We start from the raw sequence: 20,483 nt of genomic DNA on the forward strand, positions 1-20,483 counted from the left end.
TGTCTGCACTGGATGCGACTGAGGCATGGTCATAGCCTTGAATGAAGTAATGCTGTCTGCACTTGATGTGACTGAGGCATGGTGATAGCCTTGAATGAGGTAATGCTGTCTGCACTGGATGCGACTGATGCATGGTGATAGCCTTGAATGAGGTAATGCTGTCTGCACTGGATGCGACTGAGGCATGGTCATAGCCTTGAATGAGGTAATGCTGTCTGCACTGGATGCGACTGAGGCATGGTGATGGCCTTTGATGGGGTAATGCTGTCTGCACTTGATGTGACCGAGGCATGGTGATAGCCTTAAATGGGGTAATGCTGTCTGTACTTGATGTGACTGAGGCATGGTCATAGCCTTGAATGAAGTAATGCTGTCTGCACTTGATGTGACTGAGGCATGGTGATAGCCTTGAATGAAGTAATGCTGTCTGCACTGGATGCGACTGAGGCATGGTCATAGCCTTGAATGAAGTAATGCTGTCTGCACTTGATGTGACTGAGGCATGGTCATAGCCTTGAATGAAGTAATGCTGTCTGCACTGGATGCGACTGAGGCATGGTCATAGCCTTGAATGAAGTAATGCTGTCTGCACTTGATGTGACTGAGGCATGGTGATAGCCTTGAATGAAGTAATGCTGTCTGCACTTGATGTGACTGAGGCATGGTGATGGCCTTTGATGGGGTAATGCTGTCTGCACTTGATGTGACCGAGGCATGGTGATAGCCTTGAATGGGGTAATGCTGTCTGTACTTGATGTGACTGAGGCATGGTGATAGCCTTGAATGAAGTAATGCTGTCTGTACTTGATGTGACTGAGGCATGGTGATAGCCTTGGATGAGGTAATGCTGTCTGTACTTGATGTGACTGAGGCATGGTGATAGCCTTGAATGGGGTAATGCTGACTGCACTTGATGTGACCGAGGCATGGTGAAAGCCTTGAATGAAGTCATGCTGTCTGCACTTGATGTGGCCGAGGCATGGTGAAAGCCTTGGATGATGTCATGCTGTCTGCACTTGATGTGACTGAGGCATGGTGAAAGCCTTGGATGATGTCATGCTGTCTGCACTTGATGTGACTGAGGCATGGTGAAAACCTTGGATGATGTCATGCTGTCTGCACTTGATGTGACTGAGGCATGGTGAAAACCTTGGATGATGTCATGCTGTCTGCACTTGATGTGACTGAGGCATGGTGAAAGCCTTGGATGATGTCATGCTGTCTGCACTTGATGTGACTGAGGCATGGTGAAAACCTTGGATGATGTCATGCTGTCTGCACTTGATGTGACTGAGGCATGGTGAAAGCCTTGGATGATGTCATGCTGTCTGCACTTGATGTGACTGAGGCATGGTGAAAGCCTTGGATGATGTCATGCTGTCTGCACTTGATGTGACTGAGGCATGGTGAAAACCTTGGATGAGGTCATGCTGTCTGCACTGGATGTGACCGAGGCATGGTGATAGACTTGGATGAGGTAATGCTGTCTGCACTTGATGTGACTGAGGCATGGTGAAAGCCTTGAATGAAGTAATGCTGTCTGCACTTGATGTGGCCGAGGCATGGTGAAAGCCTTGGATGATGTCATGCTGTCTGCACTTGATGTGACCGAGGCATGGTGAAAACCTTGGATGAGGTCATGCTGTCTGCACTGGATGTGACCGAGGCATGGTGATAGACTTGGATGAGGTAATGCTGTCTGCACTGGATGTGACCGAGGCATGGTGATAGCCTTGAATGAAGTAATGCTGTCTGCACTTGATGTGACCGAGGCATGGTGAAAGCCTTGAATGGGGTAACACTGTCTGCACTGGATGTGACCGAGGCATGGTCAAACCTTGGATGATCTAGACAGCAAATTAACTGCAGCTACATATTATGCTCTTCCTACCAACAGCAAAAATGCAGCTTTGCAGTAGTATGTATCAACAAGCATTTTGAGAGTACTGCTAAAGAAGAAATACATGTCCCCTACCAGGCCTAACACATTTTCATATCTCCTAAGTTCAAGGGCCATTAACTGTCACAAATTTGTAAATCGCTATGAAAGTCAAGCGTGATCTGTAACAGTACATGATAAAGATATATACACAGTATCTTGAGACACTGCAAAAAAAGTCCAGAAAACTGTATGTGGGACAGACGGACAGCCAGACAAAAAAAAAAGACAGACAGAAGGATGGCAATGAGACTAATAACCAGATAATTACCTTTCTCCAGATACTGCTCCAAACCGCGCCTCCTCTGATCCAGCTGTTGTTCCGACAGCTGAAAAAGCTTCTTTCCGGGCAGCTTGGGGAAACTGAAGTCCAGGAACTGTTGCTTCAGGTTATTGTGCAGTGTGTTGAACTCGCGGTACCGCCGAGAGCAGAGGTGGCGGCCAGCCATGTATATATTGAAAACCTGAAAAAATATATATACATGTATATCAAACAGAATGTTCACTAGTAATGTCAGTAAATTAATACACATTTTAATAGTACTAGAAATTTCTTTTGATTAACGACACCACTAAAGCACAGAGATTTATTAATCATCAGCTATTGGATGTCAAACATTTGTTCATTTTGACATATATCCTTGGAGAGGAAACCTGCTACATTTTTTCCATTAGCAGCAAGGGATCTTTTATATGCACCATCCCACAGACAGGATAGTACATACCATGGCCTTTGGTATACCAGTCGTGGCGCTGAATGAGAAATAACCCAATGGGCCCACTGACAGAGATCGATCCCATACCGACCGCACATTAAGTGAGCTCTTTTACCACTGGGCTACATTCTGCCCTAAAACACTAGTAATGTCAGTAAGTTAATACACATTTTAATACTACAAGCTACTGTCTAAAGTCTTGTTGTTAAAATTAAGTATGAAATCATTAGAACCGGAATTAGTAAACAGATGGATGGATAAATGGATGGGTGGATGTATGATGAATCATGGATGGATAGATATACTGATGGATGGATGGATGGATGGATGGATGGTTTCATTCAGTCACTCAAACATGAACAAAATATCAATTATATTGTGCCAAATGAATGAATGAGTGAGTGAGTGAGTGAGTGAGTGAGTGAGTGAGTGAGTGAGTGAGTGAGTGAGTGAGTGAATAAATGAATGAATGAACAAAATGAAAAATGAAGTCAAGAAAGTATGGTATATAACAATATAAAACATTAATATAAGTTTGCATTCAACTAAATGAGGGGTGGGACAAAAGCCCAGTGATAAAGCACTTGCTTGCTGCGCAGTTGGTTTGGGATCAATCCCCGTCGGTGAGCCCATTGGGCTATTTCTCATTCCAGCCAGTGCACCACAACTGGCATGTAAAAGGCTGTGGTATGTGCTATCCTGTCTGTGGGATGGTGCATATAAAAGATCCCTTTCTACTAATGGAAATATGTAGTGGATTTTCTCTCTAAGACTATATGTCAAAATTACCATATGTTTGACATCCAACAGCCGATGATTAATAATCAATGTGCTCTAGTGATGTCGTTAAACAAAACAAACTTTCGACTAAATGACGTCCCCTTCTTTTTTTCTTTTTTTCATTCATGTACTGCCTGGGGCCGTGATGAACTTTTCATCTCAGTTTTATTACAAAAACGTTAATATCACTGGCAATGTGAATTGATTTGGTGTAAAGGAATCATAAGACTTAGCGTGAAATGGACCATCATAGAGTGGGTGTAAGTTTCCAGTGTCAGACAGTAGGTTATGAAATTGCCACCCACACTGTGCTACAGTGCAAACAAGTATGTAAACTCTACGACCTGGCCTAAAAATGAATCCAGAAGGCCTGGAGACTCTTTCCATCTGCTAACTCATCCATCTCCAGTTGTCCCTCCCCCCCCCCCCCCCCCCCAATAACACTTCCATGGTTAATAGTTTTAACTGTGACCTTTCTGTCTAGCAGCAGAAGTCTGGGCCCTAATTTTTTGGGGGGATGGTACTGCCACCCCTCCCCACCCCCCACTAGATGTTTTACACTAGGTACGGGTCTGCCACTGAAGCCACAGCTAGCCACCCCACCTAGCCACATTCGTATCCATCCCAGTTTAAATTATTTTGTATTTGTAACATTCTGCAGGGCTTCTAGAATTTATATAAAATCCACTAGCCATGGGATCAGTGATTTAAAAAAATGTTCTAGCCACGATTAAAAATTCACTAGCCCTCTTTATTTTAAGTTAATAAATTTTACTAAATAATAGTAATAATCAGATATGTCACCTAAAAAGGGAGATAGAGCTTAAAAACGCTAACATTGGGGGTGGGATGGAGGCAGTATATCCATATTTACAAAATAGACATAACTGCAACATTTGACCACAAAAATATTTCACTTGCCGTCGGGCATGGCAATAGTAGTTATTTACTAGCCCAACATTGAATATCACTAGCCATGGGAGTGTGGCTACCATAATCTAGAATCCCTGCATTCTGGCTATTTTTTTTGTGTGGTGGGGGTATTAACATCATACAGCGATGAATGTAAAGAAAATAATATAATTTATGGATTGTCTGTTATTTCTTTTATATTCATAGGGGTAGGGGGGAAAAAATCTGAAAACGTATCTGTCAATAGGTGAAGCTGGTGTTTTTTTCTTAAACAATAACACTTAGTAAATGAAACTACCAATATAAAGTGACGTCATCAGATTAGATATGTCCTGACAATGTTATGTGTACGTTCATCGAGAAACAAACAAACTTCTGTTTCTACGACTGGACCAATGGGATCACGTTAAATTGTAATGATCGAATATAACGGAAATTGAATTATATCTTATTATCAGGATCATAATGCTTAAACAGTAGTTCATGTGTTTTTAAATGCTGTACGTTAGTGATGTTTCAATGACCCATTATAATAGAAAAATCATCAGCCGAATTCTACCAATGTGATGATCGATTACAAAAAGCCATATTGCATTATGTGGGAGAATGTTAAATGTAATTGTTCCTCCTGTTGGAGATGATGGAATTGATGTAAATATGTTCGTATAATTACTATTGGTGTTTGGTTTTATGTATACATACAGAAAGAAGTATTCTGATAGTACTACTAAAGGGTGTATACTACCAAATCAAATCCCATAGACGATAATAGTAACATTCATATGTGGCTAAAACTCCTACCTGTAGCATATCAATTGACATAAACGCCATGGATATAAATACTACCACCCCTCACTCTTAAAGTGAATCAGAAAAAAATGGGGGTCAAGCTGCTCATTTCAGAGATAATGGGTAGCGTCTATGACTACCCTAGTTCTGCACAAAATTCGAGTACTGGTTTTTTTTACAGGTACCCCATACATGTTTCAAGCATAAGGCTACTTGACACAGTGGTACTAGATGAAATAAAATTGCATACATTTTCTGCCCAGATGAAACTTTTTTTTTTTTTTACAGCCAACACACTCACATTTATCACCAATCACAGGACTTGTGGTGTTTACTTCTCTATCAAATATTGTGTACACCTCGAACTTTGACCCAGCCAGAAGTTATATGGTTTAGTACTACCTAAAGCAATACATGTCCCCTATTGAACCCAACAATTTTTCTTATCTCCTAAATTCAAGAGTCATAACTCCATCAAAAATGGGTAAATCGCCATGAAAGTCAAACTTGATCTATAACAGTACATGATAAAGCTATACACAAAATTTCAGCTCAATATGGCAAGGCATTCTAAAAAGAACATCCAGAAAACTATATGTGAGACAGACAGACAGAAGGATGGAAATAAAAACCTTTAGTCCCCACTGGTTGGACGGTAGAGTCAGTAGGCCCATTGGGCTATTTCTCGCTCCAGCCAATACACCACAACTGGCAGATGTCCTGTCTGTGGGATGGTGCATATAAAAGATTACTCGCAACTAATGGAAAAATGTAGCAGGTTTCCTCTCTAAGACTATATGTCAAAATTACCAAATGTTTGACATCCAATAGCCAATGATTAAGAAATCAAGGTGCTCTAGTGGTGTCATTAAACAAAACAAACTTTAACATTATTAAATCACAGCGATTAGGTGATTTGAAATACCCACTTCATCTATTGCTCTTCACCATAAGACTTTGTGCAAACATTTCAACAGCTGCATGGCATACCTTGCCATTCATTTTGTGGAGTACGTGGGAAGCAATTTTGCTTCTTAAAGTTTAATTTGAAAACAAATGTTATAAACTGAGAGGGAGTTCTATAAAGTAGTTTGCAAATAAGACAACTTATTAGACTAATAGTTTTTGTGACACCCAGTCTCAAGAAAATCGATCGTTTTTCCTAAGACGAGTGTTAGAAAAACCATCTACAAAATGACGAGTGCCAGAAATATTTTTAGTTCAATGATTCTTATAATTTCAGAATAATTATTATAATATTCACTGCATTTTATTTTTGTACCGTGACATCACATACATGTACTGCCTTTGATTATGGAATGACTACTGGTCTATGTCCTGCCCCCGATCCTATGACAATCTCACCTCAAGTAAACACTTTACCACTGGTCTACGTGCTGCCCCAATCTTATAACAATCTCACCTCAAGTAAACACTTTACCACTGGTCTACGTCCTGCCCCCGATCCTATGACAATCTCACCTCAAGTAAACACTTACCCACTGGTCTACGTCCTGCCCCCGATCCTATGACAATCTCACCTCAAGTAAACACTTTACCACTGGTCTATGTCCTGCCCCCGATCCTATGACAATCTCACCTCAAGTAAACACTTTACCACTGGTCTACGTGCTGCCCCAATCCTATGACAATCTCACCTCAAGTAAACACTTTACCACTGGTCTACGTCCTGCCCCCGATCCTATGACAATCTCACCTTAAGTAAACACTTTACCACTGGTCTATGTCCTGCCCCCGATCCTATGACAATCTCACCTCAAGTAAACACTTTACCACTGGTCTATGTCCTGCCTCCGATCCTATGACAATCTCACCTCAAGTAAACACTTTACCACTGGTCTACGTGCTGCCCCCGATCCTATGACAATCTCACCTCAAGTAAACACTTTACCACTGGTCTACGTGCTGCCCCAATCCTATGACAATCTCACCTCAAGTAAACACTTTACCACTGGTCTACGTCCTGCCCCCGATCCTATGACAATCTCACCTCAAGTAAACACTTTACCACTGGTCTACGTCCTGCCCCCGATCCTATGACAATCTCACCTCAAGTAAACACTTTACCACTGGTCTACGTCCTGCCCCCGATCCTATGACAATCTCACCTCAAGTAAACACTTTACCACTGGTCTACGTGCTGCCCCCGATCCTATGACAATCTCACCTCAAGTAAACACTTTACCACTGGTCTACGTGCTGCCCCAATCCTATGACAATCTCACCTCAAGTAAACACTTTACCACTGGTCTACGTCCTGCCCCCGATCCTATGACAATCTCACCTCAAGTAAACACTTTACCACTGGTCTACGTGCTGCCCCAATCCTATGACAATCTCACCTCAAGTAAACACTTTACCACTGGTCTACGTCCTGCCCCCGATCCTATGACAATCTCACCTCAAGTAAACACTTTACCACTGGTCTACGTGCTGCCCCAATCCTATGACAATCTCACCTCAAGTAAACACTTTACCACTGGTCTACGTGCTGCCCCCGATCCTATGACAATCTCACCTCAAGTAAACACTTTACCACTGGTCTACGTGCTGCCCCAATCCTATGACAATCTCACCTCAAGTAAACACTTTACCACTGGTCTACGTCCTGCCCCCGATCCTATGACAATCTCACCTCAAGTAAACACTTTACCACTGGTCTACGTCCTGCCCCCGATCCTATGACAATCTCACCTCAAGTAAACACTTTACCACTGGTCTATGTCCTGCCCCCGATCCTATGACAATCTCACCTCAAGTAAACACTTTACCACTGGTCTACGTGCTGCCCCCGATCCTATGACAATCTCACCTCAAGTAAACACTTTACCACTGGTCTACGTGCTGCCCCAATCCTATGACAATCTCACCTCAAGTAAACACTTTACCACTGGTCTACGTCCTGCCCCCGATCCTATGACAATCTCACCTCAAGTAAACACTTTACCACTGGTCTACGTGCTGCCCCAATCCTATGACAATCTCACCTCAAGTAAACACTTTACCACTGGTCTACGTCCTGCCCCCGATCCTATGACAATCTCACCTCAAGTAAACACTTTACCACTGGTCTACGTGCTGCCCCAATCCTATGACAATCTCACCTCAAGTAAACACTTTACCACTGGTCTACGTCCTGCCCCAATCCTATGACAATCTTACCTCAAGTAAATACTTTACTACTGCGTGCTCAATATTGTACCTAGCGGGTGAAAGGGGTGGGAGGGTGGGGAAGGGCAATAACCCTCTTTAAAAATGTTTCCACCCTAAATCCCTTTAATTTAAAAGGACCATTTTTGTCTAGGATGAAAAAAAAAACCCAATACTTTTTTAACTGTCTAACCCCACCCCACCCCCACTATTTTAGCCGTGGTATGGCCTTGGTGGTACATTCCATTCCTTTGCCATTAAAAGTTGAAAACTGACAGAGACAGATGTGAAGGACAATAATATCTCCCACACTGGCAAATGGAGACACGGAAACCGGATCCAGACATCATAATTGCATCAAATCTCTTGATTTGCAGCCAATTTCTAGAAAGCTGGATTCATAATACATTGAAAATAAAATTAATGTGGACCACATGTCTGACCACATGTCTAGCTATCCGTCTTCCATCTATGTGGTAACACAATTAGCTTACTTCCAACAGTGTCAAGCAACGGCAAAATTATGTCCACTTGGCAATACAAAAGACCATCACCTAACAAAATTGAGATTGGAATTGCTCAAAGTTTTTATTGACATGATTGGGCTGCAGCTGTAAGAGTTCTCCAATGGAAGAAGACATTGTCACTGTCAGCACTTTTATAAACTCTCGGCTGTCTCATCGACAACTGGCAACAAGTATTGATCTTCAGAATCACAAAATGTTTGTACCACTGTATATACGGCCTCTATGAATAACCCAATTTATCAAAATGCAGCAAGAATTCCCCTGGTGCCTATTGGTGCGTTCAGTTTAGCCATCACAAGTTGTCCTATTCATACAAATGACTTTCCTGTTTGGCCTAACGTCATCTCGGTCTCAAGAACCCACTCGTAATTGTCCACAGCAGGCAAAGCTGCAGTTAACCGCTCGCAGAGTGTAAATGAGTAAATTTCACCTCTTGCAGGCACCAGACCAGAAAATGGCAGCATGCATTATTCATTTGATATTTATTAAACTGCGCTCTTACATGGCTCTAGGTGAGAAAACTATTAACTACTGAAATGATACTGGGAGAAAAAGATGGAGATGGGGGTTAATGTTAGCAGACATTGATAGAGAGGGTCGAGTCTCGACTGTTGGCAGAGTTTGAAATTCTCATGTAAACACAATGGCCCATTATACAGAATCAGTTATACTGATATTGTACGCAAAGTCTGTTTTTGTTTAACAACACCACTAGAGCACACTGATTTATTAATAATTGACTATTGGATGTCAAACATTTGGTAATTCTGATATACAGTCTTAGAGAGGAATCACACTACGTAAACTGTACAGTTTTTAATTAGTAGCAACAAATCTTTTATATGCACCATACCACAAACAGGTTAGCACATACCACGGATTTGATATACTAGTCATGGTGCATTGGCTGGAATGAGGTATAGACCAATGGGCTCGCCGACAGGGATCGACCGCAGACTGATCAAGCAAGCACTTTACCACTGGGTAAACATCCCACCATATTTAGTAAGCAAATAAAAGTTTAAGGCTTTTTTTTATCAAACTACGTTCTACCAAATATACAATGTGCTAAATAAGAAGGTCTCAGCAGAGGTTGAAACTACGATGGAGGACAGCAGCAAAAGACCAGTCATACAAAAGGTATTCCATCAGAAAATGGTATGTAGGCACACCAACCTAAACAATATGGGCTGAATTTATGAAACCTGTTTTTCTTAAATGCGGGTGTTAAGAATTGTAAATATATGTAGTTCCACGTGTGTAAGAAAAAAACACCAAAAAAAAAAAAAAAAAAAAAAAAAAAAAAAAAAAAAAAAAACACGAGCCCAACTTAAACAGGCTTTGTCAATTTGCCCCGTATTGTTTTGTTTAACAACACCATTGTATAGACTACATTGATTAATTAATCATCTGCTATTGCATATCAAATGTTTGGACACAGTCTTGAGAAGAAACCCACTACATTTATTTCATTAGCAGCAAGGGATCTTTTCAAAGCACTTTTATACAGACAGGACAGCTTTTGATATCCAGTGATGGGCAACTACTGACCGAATTGCATGTAAGCCCTGCCCACCAACCAGCCTAAAGCATGTACAATGACACAACAGTCCACTGTTAAAATCTGTTTTGTTTAACAACACCACTAGAGCACATTGATTTATTAATCATCGGCTGCTGGATGTCAAACATATGGTAAATTTGACATATATACAATGACATTTGATATGCCAGTTTTGGTGCACTGGCTGAACGGAGAAATAGGCCAATGGGACCATGCATCAAGAGGAAGGAAGGAAATGTTTTATTTAACGATGCACTCAACACATTTTATTTACAGTTATATGGTATTGGACATATGGTTAAGGACCACACAGATATTGAGATAGGAAACCCGCTGATGCCATTTCATGGGCTACTCTTTTCGATTAACAGCAAGGGATCTTTTATATGCACCATCCCACAGACAGGATAACACATACCATGGCCTTTGGTATACTAGTCGTGGTGCATTGGCTGGAGAGAAAAATAGTCCAATGGGCCCACCAACCATGCATCAAGAGAGCGCTGTACCACTGGGCTACATGTATGACCCATCCTCTAATAGTCCAATGGGCCCACCAACCATGCATCAAGAGAGCGCTGTACCACTGGGCTACATGTATGACCCATCCTCTAATAGTCCAATGGGCCCACCAACCATGCATCAAGAGAGCGCTGTACCACTGGGCTACATGTATGACCCATCCTCTAATAGTCCAATGGGCCCACCAACCATGCATCAAGAGAGCGCTGTACCACTGGACTACATGTATGACCCATCCTCTAATAGTCCAATGGGCCCACCAACCATGCATCAAGAGAGCGCTGTACCACTGGACTACATGTATGACCCATCCTCTAATAGTCCATGGAGCCACCAACCATGCATCAAGAGAGCGCTGTACCACTGGGCTACATGTATGACCCATCCTCTAATAGTCCAATGGGCCCACCAACCATGCATCAAGAGAGTGCTGTACCACTGGGCTACATGTATGACCCATCCTCTAATAGTCCAATGGGCCCACCAACCATGCATCAAGAGAGCGCTGTACCACTGGGCTACATGTATGACCCATCCTCTAATAGTCCATGGAGCCACCAACCATGCATCAAGAGAGCGCTGTACCACTGGGCTACATGTATGACCCATCCTCTAATAGTCCAATGGGCCCACCAACCATGCATCAAGAGAGCGCTGTACCACTGGGCTACATGTATGACCCATCCTCTAATAGTCCAATGGGCCCACCAACCATGCATCAAGAGAGCGCTGTACCACTGGGCTACATGTATGACCCATCCTCTAATAGTCCATGGAGCCACCAACCATGCATCAAGAGAGCGCTGTACCACTGGGCTACATGTATGACCCATCCTCTAATAGTCCAATGGGCCCACCAACCATGCATCAAGAGAGCGCTGTACCACTGGGCTACATGTATGACCCATCCTCTAATAGTCTATGGAGCCACCAACCATGCATCAAGAGAGCGCTGTACCACTGGGCTACATGTATGACCCATCCTCTAATAGTCCAATGGGCCCACCAACCATGCATCAAGAGAGCGCTGTACCACTGGGCTACATGTATGACCCATCCTCTAATAGTCCAATGGGCCCACCAACCATGCATCAAGAGAGCGCTGTACCACTGGGCTATATGTATGACCCATCCTCTAATAGTCCATGGAGTCGGTTATATATACACATGTATATTGGAAAAAATAAACAGAAAGGAATGCTTCTATAATAACACCTCAGCACATTTTAATCTATGGTCATTTGATGTTTAAGAAGCATAGTATGACAAACGACAGCAAGGGATCGTTTACATGTATTATTCATACCAAATGACAGCAAGGGATCTTTTAAATACACTATTCCTACAAATGACAGCAAGGGATCTTTTAAATACACTATTCCTCCCAAATGGCAGCAAGGGATCTTTTACATGCACTATCCATACCAAATGACAGCAAGGGATCTTTTGTATGTACTATTCCTACCAAAGGACAGCAAGGGATCTTTTACATGCAGTTTAATACCACTGACAGGAAAGAACAGGACAGCCAAAAAGGAATGAAAACAACAACACTGGGTCTGCAAGGGATTGTTTACATGTATTATTCATACCAAATGACAGCAAGGGATCTTTTAAATACACTATTCCTACAAATGACAGCAAGGGATCTTTTAAATACACTATTCCTCCCAAATGGCAGCAAGGGATCTTTTAAATACACTATTCTTCCCAAATGACAGCAAGGGATCTTTTACATGCACTATCCATACCAAATGACAGCAAGGATCTTTTAAATGTACTATTCCTACCAAATGACAGCAAGGGATCTTTTACATGCATTTTACCACCGACAGGAAAGAGCAGGATAGCCAAAAAGGAATGAAAACAACAACACTGGGCCCACCGAGGAGGACCAATCCCACAACCTACTGGACATCAGACAACGACTTCATCCCTGAGCTACACACTTGTATGTACATCACACTGCCCAATAATTCAATAAACCGGAGCTCTCAGCAGATGATGAAATCAAATCCAGTACAGATTAAATCCACTGATTTAGTCACATACAAAAGATTCAATCAGAAATTTGGCACGGAGAATTTAGCATAATATAGGAACAGGAATACTCATGATGCCAAAGATTGGAATACTTCTTTTCAATATGCACGCACAAGACTGGAAAGTTTCTATCATCATTTCTGCATGATTTTATTATCACCCAGAGGGCAACACATATTGTACACTGTATATGAAGGCGTAGAAAAACAAGTGAGAACATGTTAACACACATGTCATACAAATTATACACATGACTAGAAAAAAAATCCTTCACCTCAAGAAATTTTTATGTTTTCTTTGAAAAAGAAGGGCCATGGGCAAACTGAGACACTCAAGTTGCTGGCAATAATAACCAACAATAATTGCTAACAGCCAGCTATCTAGCAATCTGCTATTGATTGAAATCATTCAAGTGTCATTTGCTGGAGAACTACAATAAATTTTAAAGTAGTTAGATGTAGTTATCTTGTAGCAACATATTGACAGCTGCAGAGCTCACAGTAATTGTACCACTGCAGGAAATGCTGCAGATTTAATGCATCTGCTTCGTCCATCAGTCCATCAGTCTTTACATCTATTAACCAGCTTGTTTGTCAATTTCTTTCTCTTCCCGATTTAAACATCAGACAAGTATATTGCACATTATTGATTTTTTTTCAGTTTCTTCATCTTTTTTGATGAAAAAAGAAATTGCTTTACTTATCTTTTAAAGTCTTCAAACGAATTCAAGACCTTTAACATAAGAGTCTTTTAAGATCAAGCTGAGGTCTAGTAAATGTAGTTATATTTTTCCAGTGTCTTTCCAAGGCTATTTAACTGCAAATGTGGGCACTGGAATAGATAGTACACAACTGCTTCAAGTCTCTCCTGGGTTGTCATGTCACGATATGAAGAGATCAAAAGGGCCCCTATGGGCAACCTAGGGAGACATTTCAACACCTACTTAGTACTAGGTCCCCTTAACAAGCTACTCTCGGTACACTAAATTCCATAACTTTACGTAGCTCCCCTTTTACTTTTTGATGGACCATCCAAAATTGTGCCCAATTTCCTTCACAAAAATGCGCACCATTTCTCTTTGGCTTAATCCTATGGGACATTCCAAATTCCATAGCACCATACCACCCTCCACCTGTTACCGGCCCCAGTCGGACTGCTGGTGCTCCCTTGCACCTGCCAGTGCAGGCGGTCCCCACTCTAACCCAACCCTCCCCTTTTCTGTCCTGGACGGAGGAGCCGGCTAAGGCTGGCACTTGTGTCCAGGACAGGCATGCGCTACAACTGCTTGCTCTGAATGTGCATGTTAAACACTATGACCTGACCTGACTGGCATAGCCAGGAATTTTCAATGGGGATGGGTGTGGGGGGGTAACCGCACTGTCTGTTATTCATGTTATGAGGCAACAGGAATATATATAGCTGTGGTGAAGAAAAAAGTGGATTCCTTTGAGCGGTGAAGGTGGGCCATGGCTTCCACGGTTTAAAACCTTTATTGCATTTTAAAAAATACTTTTCAGATCAAGGCAAAAACAAGTACATTTTCACCAAAATACTAGACATAATGACCATTAAAGGTCAAAGACAAATTTGTATTGGGCATTTTAAAATTTGGGTTTTTTTTCAAGTTTGAAGCTTGGTGCTAAAAAGCAACAACTCAAAACATGTGCTCAGTAGAATATATTACTTACAGGTAGTTATATGCATTTTATTAGAAGTTTATTTTTTTCAATGACAGCACTAGAGCACACTGATTAATTAATCATCAGCTACTGTATGTACATGTATATAACATTCGGCAACTCTGACATATATCGGTAGTCTTAGAGGAAACACATTACATCTTTCTATCAACAGCAACGGATCTTTTATATATGCACTTTCCAACAGGCAGGACAACACATTTCATGGTCTTTGATATACCAGTCATGGGGTTGGGATAGGAAAACATTCAATCAGAGAATGGGTCCAGCTGGATGTTTCAATCCTACAGCCCATACAGCTAATCTGCTAACAGGCAGGACAACACATTCCATGGTCTTTGATATACCAGTCATGGAGTTGGGATAGGAAAACATCCAATCAGAGAATGGGTCCAGCAAGATGTTTCAATCCTACAGCCCATACAGCTAATCTGCTAACAGCTAACAGGCAGGACAACACATTCCATGGTCTTTGATATACCAGTCATGGAGTTGGGATAGGAAAACATCCAATCAGAGAATGGGTCCAGCAAGATGTTTCAATCCTACAGCCTATACAGCTAATCTGCTAACAGCTAACAGGCAAGACAACACATTCCATGGTCTTTGATATACCAGTCATGGGGTTGGGATAGGAAAACATTCAATCAGAGAATGGGTCCAGCTGGATGTTTCAATCCTACAGCCCATACAGCTAATCTGCTAACAGCTGGGTTTATCCTGGCTAACATAACACCATCAGTCTAACGACATCGTCTAAGTGTTATTCTATGGGTTATTAATTGGCAGGCCAGACATTTCGCACTACACTGCTCCACTTAGTTGGTGTGACTGATCTACTGGCATTACCGATTATCAACAAGTAGGTTTCTCAAAGCAACAGATGGCGTCGTGGTAAAACCACTGGACATAAGGCTGGTAGGTACTGGGTTCACAGCCCGGTACCCACTACCACCCAGAGCAAGTTTATAGGACTCAATGGGTTGGTGTAAGAACACTACACTGACTTCTCTCTCACTAACCACTACCAAGTAACCATTAAGCCACTGTTCTGGACAGACAGTCCAGACAGCTGAGGTGTATGCCCAGGATAGTGTGCTTGAACCATAACTGGATAAAATCATGAAAATAAGTATAAATGAATGAAATGAACAGGTCTATGCCTGGCTAGTAATTGAATAAATAGTTGCATAGTTGCTTACAATCCCTCCATACTCGCACAATGATGGAAAGAAGTGACTGTTTTTGCACAAACATTTCATCATTTCACACCCTTTTTTTAGGTGTGTGTGTGTGGGGGGCAGATATCAACTTTTATGTCTATATATTGATTCACTGGTAGTTTAAAGAGTATCATTTTGTTTAATAGGTTCTGTTTAAACATTTTTAAAATCTGACCCACCCTCATAATCACTACTTTATTGTGCTCTTTTTGCACCTTTAATTTGCTACAGTTCCATTTTGATCAACTAGAAGGAAGGGAAGATGATAAAGAGAACTAAAAGAATACTAATACTCCTATTAAAAATTATAGACTGTACCCCATTTCATAGTACACTGTACAGAGTAGGCTACCACATTTACATTGTACAACACTGGCTGTCAAGTTTTGGGATTCCAAAGAAGACCTATCACCACAACTGGACTCCAAATCTAAAGCATGATCAACTATAGCTTGAATGCAGAGAAAGAAAAAATCGGTGTTGGGACCCACCAAAGGGAGTATAAAAATATGGTCTTTTAAGGCAGGTGGCTCTTTACTATAGGTCACTGTATACTATATAGGTAAAAGTTTGTTTTGTTTAACGACACCATTAGAGCACATTGATTTATTAATCATCAGATATTAGATGTCTAACATTTGGTAATTCTGATATAATCTTAGAGAGGAAACCCACAAGGGATCTTTTACATGCACCTCTCCACAGGATAGCACATACCAAAACCTTTGATTTACCAGTCGTGGAACAATTACTAGAATAAGAAATAGCCCAATGGGAGCACCAATGGGGATCGATCATAGACCGGCCGTGCACCAGGGAGGCACTTTACCGGTGAGCTATGTCCCACCCATTACACTATATATAAGATGATTTGGTACAATAAAAATTTGGCCTTTTAATATTGTGGGCTGCTTGAGTGGATTGACTGAACATGTAACTGAAGACAGCGAGCTTCAATCTTAATTGAGCATCAACATAAAAACGATTATAATGAAAATAAATAAGGCTTGAATACCACTGTTATGTACCAATGTATAGAAATACTTTAATGTTATTGTACTGATCATTATTATCATCAGCAGGGTCATTAATATTATTAATTTCCATAATAGATCTTACATTTTCTTGATAACAGTATGATGCATATTATCAGGGACCATCCGGTTCAGTATCTATTAGTTGCTAATAAAATTTTGAAAACATAATATTCCTTGCTTATACAAGGATATATACCCACTTGAAAAAGTTCCTGTGCATCATTAAAATCTCATATTTTAAAATTTATATTTAAGTCAAAACCTTTTGTTCGCCATGCATTTATTATTTATCTGTTAAAAGTACAGTGGTCCAGTCAGGTCTTCTGACCCTAAAGTGTGGTCTATACCATACTTGGTGCATCATTAGAAAAAAAGAAGTTTGTTTTGTTTAACGACAGCACTGGAGCACATTGATTAATTAATCATTGGCTACTGGATATTAAACATTTGGTATTTCCGACTCATACAGAAGTCATCAGAGGAAACCTGCTATATTTTTCTAATTAATGCAGCAACATTGTTAACAGAACACCAAATTGTTCAACAGTCGTGGTCGTAATGTTTTATCAAGTTTTTAACCGGTTGTGTACAGTTCTTCCACTAATTAGCCTTAACTCAGGGATGTTTTTGGGATGTTATTTCATATTTGTCATACGAAATGATTCCATGGTAATTCTAGTCAGATATAAGCATTTTGTAAACATGACATCACACTTAGGCTCCCTAAATACAGCAGATCTTTAGTACTCTTAACCATTCATAATATCTCCGCAGACCCATTATGGTGTTCTGATGTTCTAGCAACATTGTCTGTGCCATTCCAATTTCAAACATACCAAGACATTCATTATCTGAGAGACGTGACATCACACTGTCGACAATCTGATACCAACAAAAGTATTTTTCTAAGTGACGAAAGCCATACAATCATTTTGCGGTCCAACAATTAGAAACAGATATGTCAAACAGGAGCACATGGCCCAAAATGTACATAAGGCAAACTGTGCACATGAAGCATGAATAGCACATGCAATTAACAGAACCCCTCTAGAATAGCGAAGGCAATGGTTATACAATCATTTTCTGAAATGTTCATAACCAAACTCGAAATAAAAGCAATTCTGTATATACATTCATCTGCTGCACAGGAACTTTTTTCTCCTAGTATATCATATATCAGTCTATGGGTAAACAAACACATATTATGTACTTGAGCAAACGATCCTGTAACATAATTTACAATTTCTAACATGAAGAGCCACATCCTGTAACACAAGCCTGATAATCCAGTCACTATAAGTATGTAACTGTATCACTAAAGGAAGTATGCAATAAATCATATGTAATAAATAAAATATTACACTCTGCAACAACAATCAATGTACATAACTTATTCAACAGCTGAAAACTGGCCTCATATCCGTGGCGTCGTGGTTAAGCCATCGGACATAAGGCTGGTAGGTACTGGGTTCGCAGCCGTGTACCCACCCAAAGCGAGTTTTAACAACTCAAGGGGTAGATTAATACCATTACATCCTCTTCTCTCTCACTAATCACTAACCCGCTGTCCTGGACAGATAGCCCAGATAGCTGAGGTGAGGTGTGTGTGTGCCCAGGATAGCGTGCTTGAACCATAATTGGATATATGCACAGAAATAAGTAAAAATGAAATGGAACAGCTGATCAAGCTTTGTACCACACATAACATGTGTACATGTACAGTGTGCTGTTTGTTTGATTGAAACATATTTTATTGCTTTTTAAAGAACAAACCGGCCTCGGTGGCATCATGGTTAGGCCATCGGTCTACAGGCTGGAAGGTAATGGGTTCGGATCCCAGTCGAGGCATGGGATTTTTAATCCAGATACCGACTCCAAACCCTGAGTGAATGTTCCGTAAGGCTCAATGGGTAGGTGTAAACCACTTGCACCGACCAGTGATCCATAACTGGTTCAACAAAGGCCATGGTTTGTGCTATCCTGCCTGTGGGAAGCGCAAATAAAAGATCCCTTGCTGCTAATTGGAAAGAGTAGCCCATGTAGTGGCAACAGCAGGTTTACTCTCAAAATCTGTGTGGTCCATAACCATATGTCTGACGCCATATAACTGTAAATAAAATGTGTTGAGTGTGTCATTAAATAAAACATTTCTTTCTTTCTTTAAAGAACAAATGGATTAGGCACAAGTTACACAACTTACTAGGCTTTCTCCAAAATACATACATATTACGACAGCAGTGTTCGAGATTAACGGTATCCCAATATCCCGGGGATACCAGAATTTAATTTTGGATACCAGACTTCAAGAACCCAGTATCCCACTGCGATGCCATATAATACTAAATTCTCAGGTGGGATACCAGATTTTGAAATGTTAGTATCCAACTGGGATACTGGCCAAAAAATTTAATCTCGAACACTGGACAGTAATATATTTTTGCAATTTAAGTATGAACAGAAATAAATATTGAAAAAAGAAAGAATAAAGGAAACAGAAAAAAAAAGAGGCTGTTTGTTAGTAAGTAATCTATTCCAGGAATGAAGGAAGAAAATGTTTTATTTAACGACACATGATTATGATTATATGGCGTCGGATCACAAAATATTGAGAGAGAAAACCCACTGTCGTCACTTCATGAGCTACTCTTTTCGATTAGCAGCAATGGATCTTTTATATGCACCATCCCACAAACAGGATAGTACATAAGGATGCATATGCATGATCATAAAAATGTTTTTTGTACATGCTACCTATAAAATGTGTGTGTACACCAAATGTGTAATTTTAACATGTAAAAGACAAAGCCTGTTTTAAGAGTTTTTTTCACATGTACCCCATAGAGATTTTGTTTTCAACTTATGGGAATTTTGAATTGGCCGGATAACTTTTTAAAATCTGGTGACATAAATCATACAAATCATTATCTGTTTTGTACAACATAATATGATATAGACAGAACTTCACATACATTGTTTTTGCTTCCATTTATTGCACAAGTTTATTTTGCAAAAGAATATATACGAGACCATGTAGCGGTCGAGTGGTATGTTCTTTCGCAAAATAAACAAGTGCAATAAATAGGAAGCAAAAACAATGTATGTGAAGTTCTGTATTTATTACATACCTTCTTGTATGTTTTACAAAAACGTTTTTTAATTTAACGTCATAACAAGTTTGTTAAATCTATGATCAAAACTCCTTTCATGGATTTACTCAACATTAAGAATCATACTCTGCGGCAATCTTGTGTAATGTTTCAAATACAATGTGACGTAATTTGTAAATCATACATGACGTCAGCAAATAAAAGGCGTTAACTGCAATAAAAATTAAAAAAGGAATTCCCCATTTAAAAGTTCCGCTCCAGATTGCACATATTATGTGCAATACAAAATAAATTTATCAAACGGTTTCAAAATGTCTTTTATCACTATAGTAAGAATGAATAGGTATGTAATAAGTTAACATACTTGGAGAGTAGAGGCATGTATTTTTCAATTTTAAAAATAAATCTGACACACTCAATACATGTACATTTGGCCTTATGTGTGACCACACA

The 20,483-nt window shown here is 40.4% G+C and overlaps 1 protein-coding gene across 1 annotated transcript in view; it reads right to left on the reverse strand.

Moving 5' to 3' along the window:
* Positions 1-20,483, reverse strand: part of LOC121384042 (sorting nexin-27-like) — a 54,657-nt gene that overhangs the window by 21,589 nt on the left and 12,585 nt on the right. The window contains exon 4 of the mRNA XM_041514223.1: positions 2,211-2,403. Coding sequence (XP_041370157.1) covers positions 2,211-2,403 — 193 coding nt within the window. The remainder of the gene's footprint in view (positions 1-2,210; positions 2,404-20,483) is intronic.

This window comes from Gigantopelta aegis, chromosome 2 (assembly GCF_016097555.1).
Source record: "Gigantopelta aegis isolate Gae_Host chromosome 2, Gae_host_genome, whole genome shotgun sequence".
Classification (NCBI taxonomy): domain Eukaryota; kingdom Metazoa; phylum Mollusca; class Gastropoda; order Neomphalida; family Peltospiridae; genus Gigantopelta; species Gigantopelta aegis.